The following is a 22,036-nucleotide window of genomic DNA, read 5'->3' on the forward strand; positions in this document are numbered from 1 at the left end:
AGGTTTAAGGTCATCCTTGAGTTCCAGGGCCAACCTGGGATTCATGAGAGTCTTTCTCAAGAAAAGAGAAGGGGAGAAAAGAAAGGAAGGGACACACACACACACACAGTGTATAAGAGAAAAACATTCCAAATGACCAATAAATATTAACAGTTCTCATACCCCTTAGTAGTCAAGGAAATTAAAATCTTAATGAAGGCAAGGCAGCTCTCTCGATGCATCTTGGATTGGTGCTCATGGGACTAGACCAGAATGACACATGGAGAGGAGATTTTTCTAGCCTTTTATTGAAGGTACCATGATAGGATATGTCGCTTGGCTGTCAGCATTGTCTCTGTCACAAAAGAGATGGCTGCGGACAGAAGAAGCACCGGAGTCCTATAGTAGTGCCCATTCGTAAAGGCAGGAGAAATGAGGCACCGTAGACTGCTGGGTACCAGCTGCCATCCAGACCAGTGGAGATGGAGCCAAGCATGGAGGGGACTCTGGGAGGCATGGGAAATTCAGGCGCCAGCCTGCCCCCAACATGAATAGCCTGAGGATGGAGATGGCCATGGCCCAGAAGGATCAGGAAATGTGGGTTGGAGAGGGAGGCGGGGCTCAGGGATGGAACAACAGGCACAGAGAGAAGGCTGGGAGGGTGTAAGAGAGCTGTGGGGCTAAGGCAGAGATGGCAAAGTGGAGGGCCACTTCCACGTTGGGGTTGCTTTGGGTGGGCTCAAACCACTTCTGCAGACACCGCCCACTGTTCCTGCGCTCAGGACTGGCCTTGAATGCGTTGTTCCAGATCTTCTCACACAGGTCATCCGGGGTGGGGAAGTGATACAAAAAAGGGAGGCAGGGCGCATGTGCGGGGCAGTGTTTCTTCTCTGTGGGGATTGAAAACGGGCTCCTAACTTCCCACTGTCCCTTCCCTTCTGAGCCCCGTGCAGCCTCACCCAGTCGGAGGGCCACAAGTACGTAGTTAATCCACTCACCCTCACTCCAGTCCCAGCCATGGAGCCAGTTGGATTTACAAGTCGAAGATGTGTGGCAGGCTCTCCACCAGTCCTCACAATCCTCCCGGCACAGCGGCACGCCTGAAACCCACTGCTCTTCCTGCCCGTTTGGGACCACCTGGGTGCAGGAAGAGAGGGGCATATTTTAATTCTTTACAATGTCTGTAAGCATTATTTCTTCTCTCTGCGTGCACGTGTTTACATTCTGTAAATGCAGGCGAATGTGTGTGCGTGCACGCATGCTAGTACTCATGCCTCTCTCTGCAGAGTCCAGGGAACAACCTCAAGTATTGGTCTTCAGGCACCATCCACATTGGTTCTGATTTTCTCTTTGGCCTAGACCTGGCCAAGCAGGCTAGGCTGGCTGGCAAGCAAGCTCCTGGGACCCACCTGTCTCTGCCTCTGCAGTGCTGGGATTACAGCAACATACCTCCACATCTGGCTTTTTTTTTTTTTTTTTAATAAGGATTGAACTAAGGTCCTCATGCATAGTGATAAGCACTTCACTGACTAAGCTATCTCTCAGCCCTAGGCATCATCACCATCAATTATTGGATAAATGAGAACCGTGAGGCAGAGCAGCTCATTGGTCCCGGGCCTTACAGTTAGTAAGTACAGGAGATAGAATTCACACTCAGATTCATCTCATTCCACCCTGCCTTATCCTACAGTGTCTGTCATGCTATCATGCAGGGACAGAGGCATTTTAGCTTCCTTTTCATCCCTGTCTCCAGCAGGGACCTCTGGCTCTGCTCTTATCCCTAGAGGGGCAGCATCTCCTGTTCCTACTTGCCTCCTGTAGATGCCAGCCTAGGATTGAATGGAAGGGTGTTGCATGAGTCTGCCTCCTGTCTCCTATGTCCTCACCGGCTGGATCCAAGGCCCCAGGTTGGGGGAACACTCATGGAAGCAGATGGCCTGGATGAAGTGCTTGCGACAGGCTGGGGTCAGCAGTCCACAGTGCATCATGCTGAAGTTAAAGAGCAAGGGCTCCTCAAGGTGGGCTTCCCAACTTGTGGAACGTGTGCAGCAGGCATTGTCCTCCCAAGGCTTGCACTGAGGTGGGGGCAGAAGGGTATCAGGAGAGGGGATATGAGCGCCTCTCTAGAGGAGGAACTCTAGTATCTGAAGAATGAGGCGCACCTGACCATTGACCTCCCTCCCCTCTGTCTTCTTGCCACAAAGTAGAGCTTCCAGGTGTCTGCTCCAGGGGGTGGGGGTGGGGCAATAAATCCAGGAAAGCAAATAGAAAGAAGATTCAGGAACCCAGTGGTTACCGTGGGTGGGAGGAGCTTCTCGTTGGAATTTTCCTCCTCCCACAGCCTTTAGGAAACTGACAAGGAGACAAATTAAGGCCTGTCTCCCCAGCGCACGTCGGCAGGGAGGCTTGCTCTGACCCACGGTTAGCTAGCATAGCCTCTGGGATCACCACATGACCTGTTTCCCAAGCGGCCAGAGCAGCTTAGTGGCAAAGCCCTAGATGGACCCCAAATTAAGGATCTAAATGATTAGGGGTGATGGGGTACAGAGACCACCTGGTCTGTATTTCTTCTCTAGTAATTCTAAGAAGCTGCCCTAGTCCCTGGGCCAGCTCTGCTCTGTACCTCCTGGTAGAGTTCGTCTTCTGGGCCAGGTTCTTGCTTGTGGCGCTTGGAATTCATGCAGACGTTGATCAGTTTGTCCCCTACCAAGGTGGGTAGGACTGCCCACAACCCCAAGAGGATCTGCCACCACTGAGCCATGACCTGCTGCAGAGAGGAGCCCATGGTAAAGAGAAACTGGTCTTTCAGAAGACCAGGAAGGTAACACCCACCCCACTCCTGCCAACCATCAGGCACTGAAGAGGGAGGAGGGGCTCCAAGGCTCCCTTAGGTTGCTGAAATATTCTGGCTGCTCCTGGAACCTTCTGTGTAGAGCAGCATCACAGAATGTAGAGTAAGACTTGGAACTGACACTCATTACAAACCATTGCAGGAATGTAGAAAGCAAACTGACCAACAGGGGAAAAGAGAAGAAAAAGAAAAACAAACAAACAAACAAACAAACAGCAGGTCTGAAGAGGAGGGCAGGCAAGGAATGGATCCAAGCTGTTCACTTAGATACAGTTTGCTAGTTTGGTAATCATATGGACTCGAAGTTTAGAGCTTTAATCCCAGCCCACGGCCAGCCTCTTGGCCAAGTAACCAATTCCCAGTAAACAGATTCTCCTTATGGCGGGGTGGGATGTCAAAGCCAGCTTTATCCATCACATGCCAACCCTAGTTCTATTCCCTAGGAAGGGTCCACACCAGCTCCTCAGAGTAGCTCATCCCCACCCTGACCCTTCAACCAAAGAGCTTTCCTTAGCTCATTTCAACCAACCCCAGTCTATCTCAGAGACACCCTGTGTGTCAGGCTGTAACAGACAGCCTAAGACCCCTGCTGGCCTCTTGGGGCTAGGGGCTGAGGAATATTCCGCCTTTAAGCCCTCATCCTAGCACAGGAACACGAAGGCTGGCTTGTACCTTGGTGTTTACTGATACAGTTCCAGTTCTCTTCTGGGTTGTACTGGCAATGGGGGAGGGGATGGAGAGGCTGGACAGAGAGACCACCCCTCTGCTAGAACAAGGGCAAACCCGGCTTCAGGAGGGCTCCAGTCAGTCCTCACTGCCAGGACTTCAAGGGTCTTACGTCACCTAGGCTTGCTGGGAGCCTGCCCTACACATCAGCAGTTTAGCCGGAGTAGTAGTCTACCTCAGGATGTCTGAGATGTGATTGAGAGACCCAGACTCTTCTGCAGGACCCATCCTGAACTCCAAACCCAAGACTGCTCTTCCACAGAGCCAGCTCCAAGTTTGCACAAAGAACTATTCTGAAAGACCGGGAAGGTAGGATGAAGAGAGGAAAGACACCAGCCCCTCAGCATTGTCTTCAGATGTACCTTCAAGGCAGGGCCCTCCTGTTGCTCCTCCTGATGCCAAAGAGGTGAGTGGGCTGAGGGCGCTCCACCCATTGCCCTTTTATCAGCCTTCAGCTTCTATGAGCTACAGGTGTGGAGAGCAGCCAGTAGCTAGACCTGAGTAGCCTCCATGCCTCCAAAAGAGAGAGAGAAACAAGACCTTGTGGCACCAGAGATCCCTGCCTTGGGTGGCAAGTTCAACTCTCAGTACTGCTTCTAACCTGTGAGAACTTGGAAATAACTTAGATTCTATCAGTCTGTTGCTCTGTAATGAGAGCTGTTGGCAGAATCTGTCCAGGAAAAAGGAATCATGAAAAGGTCACAGCCCAGGGATGTCTTAACGGTTCCTTCATCTTTTGTTCTCAGAAGCTTCCACGGGTCCCTTCCTCTGCTCAGACCCCTGGGGCCTCTGAGTAACAGAATCCTCCCACGGCATCTGGAGCAAGCTTGGCAGCACGCAGGTGCACAGACAGGCAGCTTGGCGAGCCAAGAATTTAAGCAACAATCAAAACTGAAACAAAAGCCGCCCCCCAGGGCCACCAGGGGCAGCCTGCATTTGCACCCTGTGCCTGGTCTGATGGCTCCTCCAAAGGTCCCATTGGAGGCGATGCCCATAACTTTGCTTGTCTTTTATGTTCTGTCTCCAAAGGAAAAGTAGCCAAAAATCACTGAAATTTCATACAAAAAGTAGTAAATAAGTAAGTAAATAAAAACATTCCTTGTGTTTTCCACCAAGGAAGACAAAGTACAGCACACGGTGTTCATCTGCCAGTCAATGTACAAAGCACATTGATTTTGTGCAGGAAAAATGGCAGTTTCCATGCATGGGTATGGAGTACTGAACATCCACGAGGACTAGTCACGGGGTTGGAGGCTAAGGCACTGGTACACAGTCTGGCTTACTGCCTGCAAGAATACCCCAAATGAGCACTCTCTTTTGTAGGGGATACTGAGGCTTGGACAGAGGTTGATGGAGCTAGAATCTGAAAAGGCTTGTTTGACTCCATATTTAATGCTTATGAACCAGGTGAGGGGGATGCCTCTAGGACTGAGGGGCAGGAACTATCCAGATCTTTAAAAAAGTTAAACGTCACAGTCAGACTTTGGGGGTAGGGGTGTGTTGGCTTTTCAGGGACAGAGCAGTAATGGTTATCAGCCCAACTTGCATGTCTGGTCTTCAACAGAGCTGAGACTCATTTCCTGAAGTCAGAGGCCAAATGGAAAGGCATTTCTGCTTCGAGGGTCTCTTTTGTATCGGTGTCCACAGGGACAGCAGAGGCAGGTACTCACGTCTGTCCTGTATAGACACCCAGGGAGCAACAAGTCTTGACACATAAGCGTTTTGGAACTGAACATTAAATTTAAAATGACTGTGGATGTGGCAAGAGCAAGAATCCAAAAATGAGTCACACGAGTCATTACTGGAATGGAAAAATGTCCTCCACAAGGAGGGAGAGAGATAAGGAGGACTCTCTTAGCCACCTCCAGGACAGAGCTGTAGGAACTGTGTCAAAATTGCAGCCAGCATGGATGCAGGTGCAGTGGGGGAGGGGTGATTGCAGAGAGCTCCAGGCCAAGCATCTGTCCCTAGAGAAGCGCTGTGAGGCCCTTGAACAGAGCTCATTTTGCCTTATTTTGTTCCAGTCTTCCAGAGAAATCTGTTTTCCAACCGAAGGCTGCTAAATCAGGGCTGGCTGTGGATGGAGCCACTCAAGCAGCCGAAAACAGCAACAGATTAAAGACCAGGGGAAGAGGGGCAGGCAGTTAAAGGCATTCTGAAGGGGGAGGGAGGGGCAGCGAATGGAGTGACCTGAAGTCACAGGGATGCTGGATGGTGATGCCTGTCCTGTCTTCCCATCGTTTGGGTTATCCCGTCATCCAAAGCAATGCATTTGAAGACAAACAAGAAACAAAAATGCTAGGACGACCCAGGGTCTCTGAAGTCTGCAGCGAGTGCCAAGGCCTGACAGGAAGTCTTCTTCTCAAGCCCCTCCTTGCCCCCGAGTAATTAAACTCCTTTGCAAGTTTGTAGCAGAGGGCAGCGTGCTGCTCACTCTTTGGATGGTTCAATCTAATGTGAGGTGTTGTTGGCTTAAGTTCCTGTTCTCCCTGCAGCAGGGGGGGTGCTCAGAGCCTCCAGCCAGGCTCCCTGGTTCCCTCCAAGGCAATATCCATGCAACAGTCAAAATGGTAAAACTTCCCAGGGCTTTACTCTAACATCTGCCAACATCGGGAAAGTTGAGAGAACTTCACAGTGGATACTCATCTCCAATTTGATTTTATACGTTCTGTTTTGTGTTTTATGTTAGTTTGAGCCAACCATCCATCTCTTTCTTGAGGAATCTGTCCCCTGAGCATCTCAAAGCAGGAAATCAGTGTACTTCCAAGTAATTCAAACACATCCTTAGCCAGAGTCAAATATCTGTCATGATTTTCAAAAATAAAAATCCAGAACGATCCTTTAAAAACATAATGATGGTTGCCAGATGTTCACATTTAAATTCTTTGTATATATTTAAGTAACTGTTCATGGTTTGTGGGCTTAAATTGTTATAATTTCATGTATATTGCTGTTTAGTATGTCTATGTGAGGGTGTCAGATCTCTGGAACAGGAGTTTTAGACAGTTGTGAGCTGCCATGTGGATGCTGGGAATTGAACCCAGGTCCTCTGGAAGAGCAGCCACTTAACCACTGACCATGTCTCCAGGTCCTCACAGGCCCTATTTAATCTAGTACCCATTTATTTCTCTGTTCTAATCTGAGGTCCATTTTTTCCTATTTTGAATTAATTGTTGGTGTGTGTGTGTGTGTGTGTGTGTGTGTGTGTGTGATGGAGTGGGCATTTGTGCCATAGGCTATGTATCCAGTCAGAGGACAACTTTATTTTTTTTTTAATTTTTAATATTTTTATTACATATTTTCCTCAATTACATTTCCAATGCTATCCCAAAAGTCCCCCATAGCGCCCCCCACTTCCCTACCCACCCATTCCCACACTTTTGGCCCTGGCATTCCCCTATATTGGGGCATATAAAGTTTGCAAGTCCAATGGGCCTCTCTTTCCATTGATGGCCGACTAGGTCATCTTTCGATACATATGCAGCTAGAGACAAGAGCTCCGGGGTTCTGGTTAGTACATCATGTTGTTCCAACAATAGGGTTGCAGATCCCTTTAGCTCCTTGGGTACTTTCTCTAGCTTCTCCATTGGGAGCCCTGTGATACATCCAATAGCTGACTGTGAACATCCACTCCTGTGTTTGCTAGGCCCCGGCATCGTCTCACAAGAGACAGCTATATTTGGGTCCTTTCAGCAAAATCTTGCTAGTGTATGCAATGGTGTCAGCGTTTAGAAGCTGATTATGGGACGCATCCCTGGATACAGCAGTCTCTAAATGGTCCATCCTTTCATCACAGCTCCGAACTTTGTCTCTGTAACTCCTTCCCTGGGTGTTTTGTTCCCAATTCTAAGAAGGTGCACAGTGTCCACACTTTGGTCTTCATTCTTCTTGAATTTCATGCGTTTAGCAAATTGTATCTTATATCTTGGGTTTCCTAAGTTTTGGGCTAATATCCACTTATCAGTGAATACATATTGTGTGAGTTCTTTTGTGATTGTGTTACTTCACTCAAGATGATGCCCTCCAGGTCTATCCATTTGGCTAGGAATTTCATAAATTCATTCTTTTTAATAGCTGAGTAGTACTCCATTGTGTAAATGTACCATAATTTCTGTATCCATTCCTCTGTTGAGGGACATCTGGGTTCTTTCCAGCTTCTGGCTATTATAAATAGGGCTGCTATGAACATAGTGGAGCATGTGTCCTTTTTACCGGTTGGGACATCTTCTGGATATATGCCCAGGAGAGGTATTGCTGGATCCTCCGGTAGTACTATGTCCAATTTTCTGAGGAACCGCCAGACTGATTTCCAGAGTGGTTGTACAAACTTGCAATCCCACCAACAATGGAGGAGTGTTCCTCTTTCTCCACATCCTCGCCAGCATCTGCTGTCACCTGAATTTTTGATCTTAGCCATTCTGACTGGTGTGAGGTGGAATCTCAGGGTTGTTTTGATTTGCATTTCCCTGATGATTAAGGATGTTGAACATTTTTTCAGGTGCTTCTCTGCCATTCGGTATTCCTCAGGTGAGAATTCCTGATGAATTCCTGAGAATTCCTCAGTTCTGAGCCCCATTTTTTAATGGGGTTATTTGACTTTCTGGAGTCCACCTTCTTGAGTTCTTTATATATATTGGATATTAGTCCCTTATCTGATTTAGGATAGGTGAAGATCCTTTCCCAATCTGTTGGTGGTATTTTTGTCTTATTGATGGTGTCTTTAGCCTTGCAGAAGCTTTGTAGTTTCATGAGGTAGAGGACAACTTTATAAAATCACTTCTCTCCTTTCACCTACCCTTGCTTTCACAGACGGAACTCAGCTCCTTCCTTTTGAGTGCACTGACTCTTGAGCATTTGACTCTTGAACATCTGTAACTGCCCTGCTCCCAAAACGTGGCTCCTTGGCAAGGTTTACTCTCTCACAGCCCACTCACCCTCAGCCTCAGTGTCTAGGGACTCCTACTCAGTGCTGGTTCCCAGAAGGGACTGCTTGCTCCTGCCCACGAGGGATGAAGCTCCTTGGTCTATGGGGTGTGGGGAGATGCTCTCTTGGGTCTGATGTGATAGCTTTGTTCCCACCGCTGCCTTTTGCCCCATGAGCATCTGTCAGTCTCCCTCAGCCTCCCTTCTGTACAGAGTTCAGGCAGACACATGCCTGAGCAAGAGTCTCATGTTATGTGCCTTTAGAAAGCAGCAACACTGGTCCAGACAGCTCCCCGGTTTACTATGACCTAGCCCACCTCTCTTCTATTCTCTCCCTTTCTTTCCCATCCTCAGGCATCCTTCTCCCATCTTTTAAAGCATTTCTTGTCTCCTCCCATTCTCTTATCCTTTTCCTTATATAATTCAAACCATGAGAGAACTTATTTTGAAAGGACAACATAAACCCTATTTTTCTCCATTTAAGGATCAGATCTGATTTTAAAAAGAAGGCCACAGGCACCAGCTCCATGAACAGAACATAAGTCCCAGAAACATAGTCATAAGACACCAGCTCTAGGAACAGACCATAAAATCCAGAACAAGATATAAAACCCCCTTCCAAAGAACAGCCCAGGAATAGCCACAAGAATGGGAAAATATCTTAGAATGGGCCATCTGCATTGGATAGCCCTATCTCAGCCAGTGGTTAAACATTTATGACATAGGAATGCAGGCTACCGACTCCAGACCACTTGTGACACCCTAGCACCCACCAATGAGATTTTGGATTTCCCAGTCCCTCTAGAGAGTTCCCTTGGTTCCCTATAAGAAGGCTTGCGTGCCTTTGTTTGGGGTCCCCATTTCATAAAATGGTTGACCCCCACATGCTGGTTGTTTCTGCAGAATAAATGCTCTCTGTCTTGGCGTTCTATCCGAGTCTCAGTCTTCCTTTAGCGATTTTCAGACCCTGACATTTACTTAAAAACAAACATGTTTTGCAGTACCAAGGACTGAATTGGGAGCCTTGCACAAGCTCCCGCACTGAGCTGTGCCATAGCCTCTTTTCTTTGTCTTCCTCTTGCTTCCCTGATCTCTCTTCCTCCCTTTCCTTCTCTGCTCCCATTCTTGTCTCTCCCTCACCCCTCTAATTCATCACAACTGCTCTCTCTCACTCCCCCTTTCTCTCATCCCCCTCCTCCTCCCCTCCCATTTTCCTCTTGCAATTTTCCTCCCTCGCCCCCACAAGCTCATTCTCTGATGGTGGCTGAGATTTCTGGGTGTCAGTGCTGGGCCTCTCATCACCACTTGAAAAAGGCCCGCTTTTTAGGTCTAATCACAAAACGGAAATGAGTGTGAAGCCTACCAGGTACTGGAGAGCATCCAAGTACAGGGACGACAGATAGAAAACATCAAAGTTCTAATGGAAAGGCTGAAAATTAGACACACGAGCTGTCTCGTCCTTCCATTCGCAGCCACAGAGTATGACAGTAAGGTTTACATGGTGTTGCAGTATGCAGTCTGCCTCTGCATCCTGCCCTGGAACTACCCTTTGACCCCACACCTCTCACATGTCCCTGCATTCTTTTGCTCTCTTAGCCATGCTTCTAACGCCTTGTATGTGTTCTCCACGGCTCCTCTACCAGGGCCTCTCAGATTCTTCCTACCATTCCATGTGATCCACTCTTGTTGAATTTGCCAGCCACCTCCATGTGTTAGATCCAATGGGCAAAGCCTGTGAGTTCACTTGCCTCTCCATAGCTTTTGACTAAGGTAATGCCCCTGCCTCCATCTGATTCTCAGGTTCTCCATTCTTGTCTTCTGCCCACATCTCAGTGTTTTTGTTCCTTGAGTACCTATTTCTCCCATGAACCTGCTCTTGAGCCTTGTCCCAGCGCTGCTTTCTTTGTCTCTGGGCCTCTGACCTCCAGCATGGTTTCCTTGATTGTCTGTGTGTGGGTCCCTAAAGAGCACTCTCCATTCCTGGCCTGTAGTATCTCGTGTTCCTAGACCTCCAGTAACACTTCACTCTTCTCCCAGATTCTCCCACTTGCTGCTCTCTGTTCCCTCTCGGTTCTGCTTTCTCGTGCTGATTAATGGGACCCCTTCCTCATAGTCCCCTGGGCCAGAAGTCTATAGTTACTGTAGACTTCTCTCCGTCTCCTACCGCATGCAAGTGCTTTAACATAACATACAAGGCTCTTTGTGGTCCAGCCACTGGTTACTATGGAAACCTCCCCTCCCTTCTCATCTTCATCCTATGTGCTTATCACGATGCTCTCTGAATGAACCACCAGTCTCTGCCCTTGCACCTGCAGGTCTGTCTGTCCTGAAGACCTGACCCTGCTTCTTCACCAGCTGTTTGCCCTGCTGGGCTTCATTCTGGCGCCATTCTCTTTGGAGAGCCTGTCTTTGTCTATCCCTAGTGCAGACTTTCTCCATGGCCACCCTGATTGGGAACTTGGTTTTAACATTGCATTGGTTACTTGATAGTGTGTCTTCAGCATGTTACGATGCTATTCTTCACACTCTGAGTCCCTTGAAGGGGTGTACTTTGTCCTTCTGTTCCCAGCCTCTAGCATAGTTTGTGGTGCATAGACGGGGCTTTAAATGTTTCAACAAATGAGTTAATGCAAAGGGCTTAGTGTGACAGTCCACAGGGCTTCAGCCCAAGTCTGCGGCCAATGTTCTTTCCACATAGGTTAATTTTCAGCAGAGGTTCTGCTGTGTCAGCCTGGTATACTCAAAACTAAAGTGTCTTTGGACAATGCAGTAACCCATCAGTGGTGCTATTGAAACATTTTCCCAAGTTCCATCCTTGAGCCTTTCCCAAAGGACCTTCAAACTGTCCTAAACATGTAAAGTTAGACTGGGAGGATTCTGTATGGTTCCAACATATACAGCCCTATTTAGACTTGGCCTCCCAGAACCTAATTCTTAGTACCCCCATACCCTGTCTCTACTCACCCTCCCCAGGGACCTGAGCTATTCTTGGTTTTAGCTTTAGACCCAAAGCCACAGCCGTGTCCTGGTGTCTGAATAAAGGATCCTACACTCTAGCTAAGTGGGTTGCTTTTGATGCCTGCAGCCCCTTTTGCTTGCATTGCACTGGATTTTCACTTGTGTGATTTCCTTTCACATGGGAAATCCCACCCTTGTCCTGGATGTACCCACAACAATCTTTTCAGTTGATTACTCATTTCCAGGACTCAATTGGAGAGACCTGCATCTGAGTTAGATGTCCTTGAACTCCTGTGGCCCACAATGTTACCGTTATCATGAACCTACCTACCACACTGCTCTTGTATAGGCACAAGTGGACATGTTCCCCTCTGGGGCCCAGGCTCCTGGGAAGTAGTCAGCTTGCCTAGCAGCTTCACATGTAGGAACACAGTGGGTGTTTGTTAACTAAACAAAAGATTATTTTTGTACAAAAGATCCTATGATTCATTTTTGTTTTTTTTTTCTTTTTATTTATTTATTAACCAAGAAGCTATCAGTAAAAATTCTCAGAAAGTCAAATTTTTATATTTGGCAACAGTATTTGGTGTATGTGCACATGTGCATGTGTATATGTGTCGAGAACCGGGAGTCTTAATAGAGCCCATTAGAGATGGTTGTGAGCTACCATGTGGTTGCTGGGAATTGAACTCAGGACCTCTGGAAGATCAGTCAGTGCTCTTAACCCCTGAGCCATCTCTCCATGTCTTTATGTCTCTGCTATACATTGAAAATGACTGGGAAATTTCACAATGCATTTTGTAGTTTAAAGGAATAAAATGATAAAGAATAATCACTAAATTTGCATTCGTTTGTTTGTTTGTTGTGTATATGCACATGCACACATGCCACAGCCTGAGTGTGGAGGTCAGAGGACAGCTTGCAGGGAGTCAGTTCTTGCTTTCTATCATGCAGCATACAGGGATTGAACTCAGCTCATCAGGTTTGGTGGGAAGCAAAGATGAAGGATAGCCAGAGATGAACTCCCCCAGAGACTGTGGATAAATGACCCTGTAGTGTGATCATTAAGTAGTTTCCATTTCTAGAACAATGAGTCTTATGATCCTCAATCCTGCAGTGACCTCTTTCAAGACCCAAAACTCTTGAACAGCTTTTTGTTTTTATGAGATTTACAGTGCCATGAAATATGAATGGTAATGAATATTCAATGACTCCAGTTTACAGAGCTAGACTTTTCACTTGCTGAGTGCCCCTTATATTTGAGTTGAGAATTTTGTGTTTCTGCTCATGCCAGTGGGATGTCTGGTTACCAAGGATACTGGGCATAAGAGGATCCACTGAGTCATCTCACTGAACTGTTCTTGAAGACAAAGCATGGCACATATCCGTAGCTATGTGGGAAGTCTTTCACCTTCTAAATTCCCAGGCATGATGGTCTGTTTTTGAATCTGGAATTTGTCTAATGAAACCATCTCTACAAATGGGTAAATACGTCCTTCAGAAGGAATAGGCTGTGGTTATCCAAAGACCTTTGACTTATTCAAGTTAGGCACAAAGGGAAGATGACTGAGATATCCAAGTGTCTGTCCAGTTCTATGTTTTGTACCAAATCTTGGACATGTCTCATGTCCTTGCCCATCTGCTCTCTGGAGGTAAAGATAAGGTCATATGTCAATGGTGTGTGATGTGTATAACATAGTATTGATTGACTGATGGATGAATGGACATGTGAACAACCCCGCATACCTTGTTAACTATGTCATGCTAACTGAAAGTCTTTTGTGGTTATTTTTATTTGGATATTAAGTGTGGCTTAAGGAGAAGTGCACTCTGATGATTTATGATTCTATTTGTCTAGACTTTTGTTCCATTTTAAAATAAGACAGTATTGTAGATGTTACAGTGAGACATTTTGTGTGTTGTTAAATCATGGATGATGGACTGGCTATTTGGTTCAAATCTATCTGTAAAATTCATGCTCTCCAAATTTTGCATTAAATGAGGCAGAGAAAAGTGCATTGAATTCTTCTTTAAAACTTATGATAATTCTTTTTTTCTTTTTTCATTAGATATTTTCTTCATTTACATTTCAAATGCTATCCCCAAAGCTCCCTATACCCTCCTTTGGTTATCCAAAGACCTTTGACTTATTCAAGTTAGGCACAAAGGGAAGATGACTGAGATATCCAAGTGTCTGTCCAGTTCTATGTCTGCCCTGCTTTGCTCCCCAACCCACCCACTCCTGCTTCCTGGCCCTGACATTCCCCTGTACTGGGGCATATGATCTTCACAATACCAAGGGCCTCTTCTCCCATTGATGGCCGACTAGGCCATCCTCTGCTACATATGCAACCAGAGACACAGCTCTGAGGGGTACTGGTTAGTTCATATCATTGTTCCTCCTATAGCGTTGCAGACCCCTTTAGCTCCTTGGGTACTTTCTCTAGCTCCTCCATTGGGGGCCCTGTGTTCCACTAGTAGATGGCTATGAGCATCCATTTCTGTATTTGCCAGGCATTGGCATAGACTCACTTGAGAGCGCTTTATCAGTGTCCTGTCAGCAAAATCTTGCTGGCATATGCAATAGTGTCTGGGTTTGGTGGCTGATTATGGGATGGATCCCCAGGTGGGGTACTCTCTGGATGGTCCATCCTTTCATCTTAGCTCCAAACTTTGTCACTGTAACTCCTTCCATGGGCACTTTTTTCCCCATTCTAAGAAGGAAAGAAGTATCCACACTTTGGCCTTCCTTCTTCTTGAGTTTCATGTATTTTGCAAATTGGGGTACAGAGCTAAACAAAGAATTTTCAACTGAGGAATACTGAATGGCTGAGAAGCACCTGAAAAAATGTTCAACATCCTTAATCATCAGGGAAATGCAAATCAAAACAACCCTGAGATTCCACCTCACACCAGTCAGAATGGCTAAGATCAAAAATTTAGGTGACAGCAGATGCTTGTGAGGATGTGGAGACAGAGGAACACTCCTCCATTGTTGGTGGGATTGCAAGCTTGTACAGGCACTCTGGAAATCAGTCTGCCAGTTCCTCAGAAAATTGGACATAGTACTACCGGAGGATCCCACAATACCTCTCCTGGGCATATACCCAGAAGATGTTCCAACTTGAAATAAGGACACATGCTCCACTATGTTCATAGCAGCCTTATTTATAATAGCCAGAAGCTGGAAAGAACCCAGATGTCCCTCAATGTGGAGAGCCATGCCGCGAGCAATTGCGAGCCATGAGCAATGGCGATTATAAGATGGTGCTGGCCTCCACTGTGCCTAACTAGTAAACAAGCCTTGTATGCAGGTGCAAGAATGAACTCACTCCTAGTCACTGCCCATCTCGGGGCGTAGTGATGGGCGAGCAACAAATCAGGAGCTGGCACGCCATATCAGGTGCTGAAACGCCATGGCTGAGGGCTATATAAGCAACTCCATTTTCTGGGGTCAGGGTCTTCCCTCCTGAAGAAGCAATAAAGCTTTTGCCGCAGAAGATTCCGGTTGTCCCGAGTGTGTTCTTGCCGGCGGGGACAAAAGCTCAGGATACCTCAACAGAGGAATGGATACGGAAAATGTGGTACATTTACACAATAGTGTACTACTCAGCTATTAAAAACAGTGAATTCATGAAATTCTTAGGCAAATGGATGCATCTGGAGGATACCATCCTGAGTGAGGTAACCCAATCACAAAAGAATACACATGGTATACACTCACTGATAAGTGGATATTAGCCCCAAAACTTTGAAGATCCAAGATACAATTTGATTATTCTTTTATTTTGGAGATTACATCATTCTTGTCTTCCTCTTACTTCCTCCAAACCTTTCCATATATAACTCCTTGCTCTTTTAAAATTCAGTCTCTTTTTCATTAGTTATTGTTATATACATACATATTTATACATATATCTGTATAGATAGATAGCTATAGATATTCCTACATATATAAGCATAACCTGCTTAGTCTGTATAGTGTTACCTGTTGTATGTTTTTAGGGTTGGCCATGCTTTTTCCTAAGATACAGTCTCATAGCAAAGTCCTTGGGTTCTTGCTCCACCTTCTACAATGACCCCTGAGCCTTAGGTGCAGCAGGTATGTTATAGATATAGCCAATGTGGCTGGGCTCCACAGCTCTGCATTTTGGTTGGTTGTGGTTTTCTGTAATGGTCTCTGTTGTGAAGAGAAGTTTCTTTGATGTGGAATGAGGATTGCACTGACCTATGGATATAAGGACAAATATTTCTAATAAAGTTAGGGATTATACTGGTTTAAAAAAAATAGTAATTGTAGATTCCCATCTAAGATCCATGACTTCACCAGCCCTGGGTGGTTGGCTAGCTTCCTAGTAGTACCAAGCAAAATTTCCATCCTGTTGAGTGGTTCTTAAGTCCAATTAGATAGCTGGTGGTTACCACCAACATATGTGTGCCACTACTGCACCCTTAGAGCTATCATGTCATGTGATCATTGTCATGGTTCATAAGTGTTATAGCTACACAGGAGTGTTCATTGCTTCCCTTCTTTGTAATCTTGCATTGCAACTTCTGATACCTTGAAAGTTAGTCTTTAGGGAGGAGGCTTTCAGGTAATGTCTGGCACTGTGTCTGAAGTGCATGTTGTCATCAAGAGGGACTTCTCTTCCACCTCTGAGAAACCACTAAGAGCAGAAGAAACAACCTGTCATGTTTGTGGAGTCTCTTGGATGAGCCTGAACAACTCAAAAAGAGATCTTTTCATGCCTGGGGTTGGGATTTTTGTTAGATGGTTCTTGCCTCTTGGATAAAATGTTGTTAGTTCGGATGGAAAGGTTTCATTTGCTCTATATATGTGTATTTATGCACTGAATACATCTGTTACAGGTATTTTTAGGTAGATAGTTAATAATATGATTCCTTAGGACTTTCTCAGACTTCCTTACAGTTACTTCATCCCCTTCCCTCCTTCTGTATTTATTTCCACCACCTCCTGAATTAGAGCCTAGATGATTTTCTAAACTCATCAAAAAGCAATGTAGTAAGCTAATAATTCACAAGTAAGCAGAATTAAAAAGAAATATAAAAATCCAACGTAGAGAAGTTCTTGGATAGCCAGGAAGACATGGAATAAAGTGCCAAATAGTCTCCAAATTATTGAAAGGATTCCCAGCAGTACAAGATTACCAAATGTAGTTTTACCAAGTTTACTATTGATGCACATGGCTCCTGAACAAGAGGAAACCCAATTTCTGGTCATGTTTATAATATCTGATATCCATGATATTATATCTTATACTTTGCAGCAAAGACTGGAATGGAGTGGTTCATCCCTGCCACTGCATCATGCATTTCCTGCAATGAATATCCTACAATCCTCTTTGAATATTCTTTTCTGTTCTCTATTAAGAGTACAGTCAGTTTGAAGAAAGTTCTTGCATATATCCACTGAGGTATGTAAAGCAAGAGTTCTTTTCCTCAGTGTACCATGGGAGACTAAGTACCTGATGTATGTTGTACGCAGGTTCCCACCATCCCTAGACCACCCTCTGACAGGTAGTGCCTGCCATGATCTTTCAGAAACCCATTGCCAATGCTGGTACCAGACCCAAGATGCTGCTCTCTGGTGCAGCTCAGAAAGCTTATTAAGCCTTGGGTTGAGCATAGTTCAGTGGCAGAATACATGAGATCCTAGGTTCGGTGCTTATAAAAGTCTTATAATCTACCAAGAACTAATTACTGTTATGTGGTGGACTCTGGGCCAAGTATACCATATAGGCTGTCATACCCTAACTCTAGAAGCCACCACCCGAATATGGTCAAAAGGAAACTCGGTTTAAAATGCATGTGGTCTTGCTCTGCTCTTTCTTATGTACTCACTGGAGAATATTTACTGAAGATCAAGTCACCAAAGTATTAGTTCATTTCTATAATTCAAAAGTTTGGGAAAGTCCCGCCCTCACTATATCCTGAGGATCCAGAGTGTGACACTTGATGTTCACAGACTCTCCAGGTTCCTACAGGAAAGAATGTTGATATCCGATGTTGGAAATCATCCTTGATTGCTCTTCCACTTTAATCTTTTAAGCCAGGTCTCTCCTTCAAATCCAGAGCTCAGCTATGGCTAGCCTTTCTCGGCAGTGTGTTCTGGGATCCCCTGCCTCCTCCTTCTGAGGCTGGGATTTCTGTGGGTCCCTAGGGATCCGAATTCTGGTTCTCTTGCTTACATGGCAAGCTCTTTAACCACTGACAAAACTCCTCATTCAAAAATTACATTTTTGATTTAATAAAGTCATATGCAGGCTGGCATTCTGCTCAGAGGGGCCTTACTTTGTCTGTAGGCTCCACATCAGTTTTCAGAGAAAAGCATTTCTTGATCGATTTTCAGAACAGCCAGATAATCTTTCAATAATTTTGAATATTTTTCATCTAAAATGAAACATTACAATTTTTATCCTCTCCTTATCTCTTGTCCTGCATATTTTGAAGCTGTTTTTTTGAGGGGGAAGGTGAGTGGTTATTCTGGTGATTCAAGTTAACATCTTATGTTTCCAAGAATTTAGTTGAGGTAATTGCAATTAGCTTCACCAGCAGATGAGATTCTACTGCTCAGTGCTGGGGAATGGCAGATTTCTGCTGGAAGAACAGTTATTTGGTGCACAGAAAGCCTGGGTTCCATCCCTGTAGCATGAAACTGAGTGTGGTAGTGCAAGCCTGTACATCTCTGCATTCAGGAGGTGGAGAAGTAGCATTCTTGGTTACATAGCAAGTTCAAGGCCAGCTTAGGACACATGGAGTCCTCTCTCAGAACAAAACAAAACCACCAACAAAGCCTCTGCTTGAACCCAGCCCTGCTTCTGCCTTCCTGCTGTCATGAGTCACATCTTCATTGACATATGCCTGTTGGCATACATTTATAATTTTCCTTTTGTATCTTGAATCATCTAGGAACGAGAAACTACAAACCCCAAATATGATAACCCTGGCTCTCATATTTATCTGCCCAGCTGCCATAACTCATGCTATTTCCATGCATAGTTTTGAGTTATTCTCTAACTTTCTTTCCACTCATCCTGGAAGATACTCTTTAGCATCTTTATTAAGGCAGATCTTCTAAAGATAAACTCTGGGTTTTTGTTTTTCTGAAAATCCCTTAATTTTTCTTTAAGTTTTGAAGAACGTCTTTCAAAAAAATGAAGAATTGTTGCTTGTGCATTGTATGCATCTGGGTGTATCTATGTGTGTGCATGTGGGTGTGTCTGTGTGTGTGCATGTGGGTGTGTCTATGTGTGTGCATGTGGGTGTGTCTATGTGTGTGCATATGGGTGTGTCTATGTGTGTGCATGTGTGTGTGTCTGTGTGTGTGCATGTTCATGCACATATACACTGTCTGATGCATGCATTTATGGTGGCCGGGGTTGACTTTGGAGAGCTCCCTCTATTGCTCTCCATTGTAGTTTTTGACACTTGATCTCTCTCACTGAATCTGGAGGTTGCTAAGCCCCAGGATCCTCCTGTTTCTACCCATCAATGCTGGGGTTAGCTCATGAGTACCTTTACACTGGCACCGAAGCTCCAAACTCTGGTGCTCATGTTCACACAGCAGGTACTTCACAGAGGCCATCTAGGTAGTTCTTATCTTTTAATGCTTTAAGTACACCATTCACTCTCTGACATCCATGATTTCTGATGAGACATTATTGCTAATTTTATTGAGGACAGTTTGAACATGACCAGTGGCTCTCCCCAGTCTCCCCAAGACTGTCTCTTTTTTCTCTGACACTTTGACTACAGTGCATCTACATGTGGAGGGTGTTGAGCATCCTACAGTGATGAACTGAAGGTTCATGATGATGTGTGGTTTCCAGTTTCCCACCATATGTGTGAAGTCTGGATTGTGATTTCTTCAAATATTTTTCTTCCCCTTTTGCTCTTTTTCTAGAAAACTTGTGGAAGCCCACTGGGTACCCTGGGCTCTGTGCAGTTGTATTTATAGTTATTTTCTACTGAATAATTTTAATAAAACTGTTTTCAAGGTACTGATTTGCCTCTGAAACCTGCTTGTTAACGTTCATTATTACACTTTTTATCTCTCTCCAATGGTGCAGTGCATGCTGACCCTCACATAGGGGTGTCAGTGTCCTGTCTTTGTTTTATTCTTCTGCAGTTTACTTGAGTCATTTGAGCACATTTAAGCAGATTTCATTGAAGCCACTGCCTGATAGCCTAGTGTCTGTGCTCCTCTGGGATCTTCTGCAACTTCATTATTTTTTATTTCATATGAATGAATCACATTTTTCTCTTCCTGAGCATGCTCACAAGCTCATACATTCCCCCCCATACATAAACCTCTTTCCAAGTCTCCCCTCTCCCCTCATGGCTCACTGTTACTCGCTGTAGACTGCTGCATCCATTTGCTTTTGGACTTTTCCAAACGATATTGCAAATGCCCCTTGTCAGACTCCTTGTTGCATGTAGCCATGCATGTCTCACTCCCATTATCCTGTCACCTGCGCAGCAACCCGAGAAACGCGTCCTTAAATGTCTTGAACTGAAAATAAATCAAAACAGACCCTGTGGGATTTTCAGTCTTTGCTGAAGCATTCACTGTTTAAACTGTGGCCATCTGTAATCTGTCCTCACCCCTAGCTCATACAAAAGTTAACAGATAAGCCAGGGTGCAGCTACTGCCTCATCCATGGGCTTTCTTTTATATTTACTTAATTAAAAATTAATGTGTGAGTGTGTGTGTGTGTGTGTGTGTGTGTGTCTAGATCAGATGAGGTTATGGCATACCCTAGGTTGGAGTTTCAAGCAGTTCTGAGCCCCCCAGAGTGGGTACTAGAAACTGAATTTTGGTTCTCTAGAAGAGAATCAAGCAGGCCTAACAGCTGTGCTGTCTCCTCAGCCCCATCTTTGGTCTTTGTGAGAATGGGCTGGAGCTAACAGCCATGGAGCTCTCACAACTCCTGAGATTCCCAGAAATCACCCAGGCTTCTATTTCCTCCTGCAGCTTCCCCCTTAGCCTCTTACTTTGCAGCTTTTGTTGTGTCTGCTGCTTACCTGTTTCTCTACTCTTTACCCCAGGAGGCTACCAGTACTATAATTCCTGCTGTCAAATACTTCCCAAGAGGCCTCAGCCCACAAAGAATTAAAGTGAGATAAAACAAAGGAAAAATCAGACAACAAAACAATCAGCCCCTTTCTCTTCCGGTCTCAGGCGCTGCAGGAGCCGCTGGTTACCGTGCGGACATGGCCAAGTCCGAGAACCACACCACACACAACCAGTCCCGCAAATGACACAGAAATGGCATCAAGAAACCCCGGTAGCAAAGATACGAATCTCTTAAGGGGGTTGACCTGTCCCGAGCTATCGTTCTTGCCGGCAAGAACACACTCGGACAACTGGATTCTTCTGCAGCAAAAAGCTTTATTGCTTCTTCAGGAGGGAAGACCCAGACCCCGGAAAATGGCGTTGCTTATATAGCCCTCAGCCATGGCGTTTCAGCACCTGATGTGGCGTGTCAGCTCCTGATTTGTTGCTCGCCCATCACCCCTTTACTACGCCCCGAGATGCGCAGTGACTAGGCGTGAGTTCACTCTCGCACCTGCGTACAAGGCTTGTTTACTAGTTAGGCACAGCGGAGGCTGGCGCCATCTTATAATGGCGATTGCTCGCGGCACAGCTCTCCACATTGACCCCAAGTTCCTGAGGAACATGTGCTTTGCCAAGATGCACAACAAGAAAGGCCTGAAGAAGATGCAGTCCAACAATGCAAAGGCAGTGAGTGCGCACGCAGAGGCCATCAAGGCCCTGGTGAAGCCTCAGGCCATCAAGCCCAAGATGCCAAAGGGCCCCAAACTCAAGCGGCTGGCTTTAATTGCTCACCCTAAGCTTGGGAAGCGGATTCGAAGCTACATGGCCAAGTGTCAGAGGCTCTGCCAACCGAAGCCTAAAGTCCAAACCAAGGCAGGGGCCAAAGCTCCAGCTAAGGCCCAGGCTTCAGCTCCAGCCCAGGCTCCCAAAGGTGCTCAGGCCCCCAAAGGTACAAAGGCCCCATGTGAAGGCCCCATAGAAAAGGCTCCTACCAGTGTGAAGACAGACGGACTGCTGTGACACACTTCCCCATACACTATTTGCAGATGACCAGTGTCCTATGCTGTTCTTATAAATAAACTCAGGCAAGATCTGTTAAACAAACAAACAAACAAACAATCATCAGGGACCTGCTTCAAAGGTCAAAGTGCATAAGTGTAATTCATAGATAACAATGTTGCCATGACTAGCAAGCAGGACTCTTGGGAACAGGAGCCATCATTAAGCTGGAGGAAGGAACAGGAAATGGTAAGAGGCCAACACTAGCAGCTTCTCTTGAAGCATCCCCTTTGCTGTTAGATGTGCTTAAAATTGGATGTCCACATTTCCGAACGGTGTATTGTGATCATGCTTACAAGCCTAAGGCTTGTTTCAGAGCAATAATAGATCCTGGGTGTGACCTACTCTGACACTTTTCATAATGCCCATTCTTCAAATGCCTTAAGAGTCTGGAGTCTGTGATTACATTCATCACATTGGATTCATGGGACGGTCCTTGAAGTCTATGGAGGATTTTATAA

The 22,036-nt window shown here is 45.6% G+C and overlaps 1 protein-coding gene and 1 pseudogene across 2 annotated transcripts; one reads left to right on the forward strand and one right to left on the reverse strand.

Annotated features, from left to right (window-relative positions):
- Positions 1 to 600: 600 nt before the first annotated feature.
- Izumo1r (IZUMO1 receptor, JUNO) lies at positions 601 to 2,740 on the reverse strand. Of its 2 annotated transcripts, XM_021173004.2 has the most exons (4): positions 2,603 to 2,740; positions 1,866 to 2,054; positions 978 to 1,116; positions 601 to 869 (listed from the first exon to the last, which is right to left on the reverse strand). In XM_021173004.2, the coding sequence occupies exons 1-4, from the start codon at positions 2,738 to 2,740 to the stop codon at positions 601 to 603; spliced, it is 735 nt and encodes a 244-aa protein (XP_021028663.2). The 2 variants fall into 2 exon arrangements, with proteins under 2 accessions (XP_021028663.2, XP_021028662.1); XM_021173003.1 differs by having other exon boundaries at positions 601 to 1,116.
- Positions 2,741 to 20,647: 17,907 nt separating this feature from the next.
- Positions 20,648 to 21,536, forward strand: LOC147001966 (large ribosomal subunit protein eL29-like; annotated as a pseudogene).
- Positions 21,537 to 22,036: the final 500 nt, after the last annotated feature.

The sequence above is a fragment of the Mus caroli genome, unplaced genomic scaffold (genome assembly GCF_978045245.1).
Source record: "Mus caroli unplaced genomic scaffold, Mus_caroli_1 scaffold_11, whole genome shotgun sequence".
Lineage (NCBI taxonomy): Eukaryota > Metazoa > Chordata > Mammalia > Rodentia > Muridae > Mus > Mus caroli.

Coding starts and splice junctions, on each gene's coding strand:
- Izumo1r (XM_021173003.1), bottom strand. CDS start 2,740: ATGGCTCAGTGGTGGCAGATCCTCTTGGGGTTGTGGGCAGTCCTACCC. Junction 2,055..2,602: donor AAGACGAACTCTACCAGGAG/GTACAGAGCAGA, acceptor CCCCCACCTCAG/TGCAAGCCTTGGGAGGACAA. Junction 1,117..1,865: donor TGGGGCCTTGGATCCAGCCG/GTGAGGACATAG, acceptor TCCTGCACCCAG/GTGGTCCCAAACGGGCAGGA.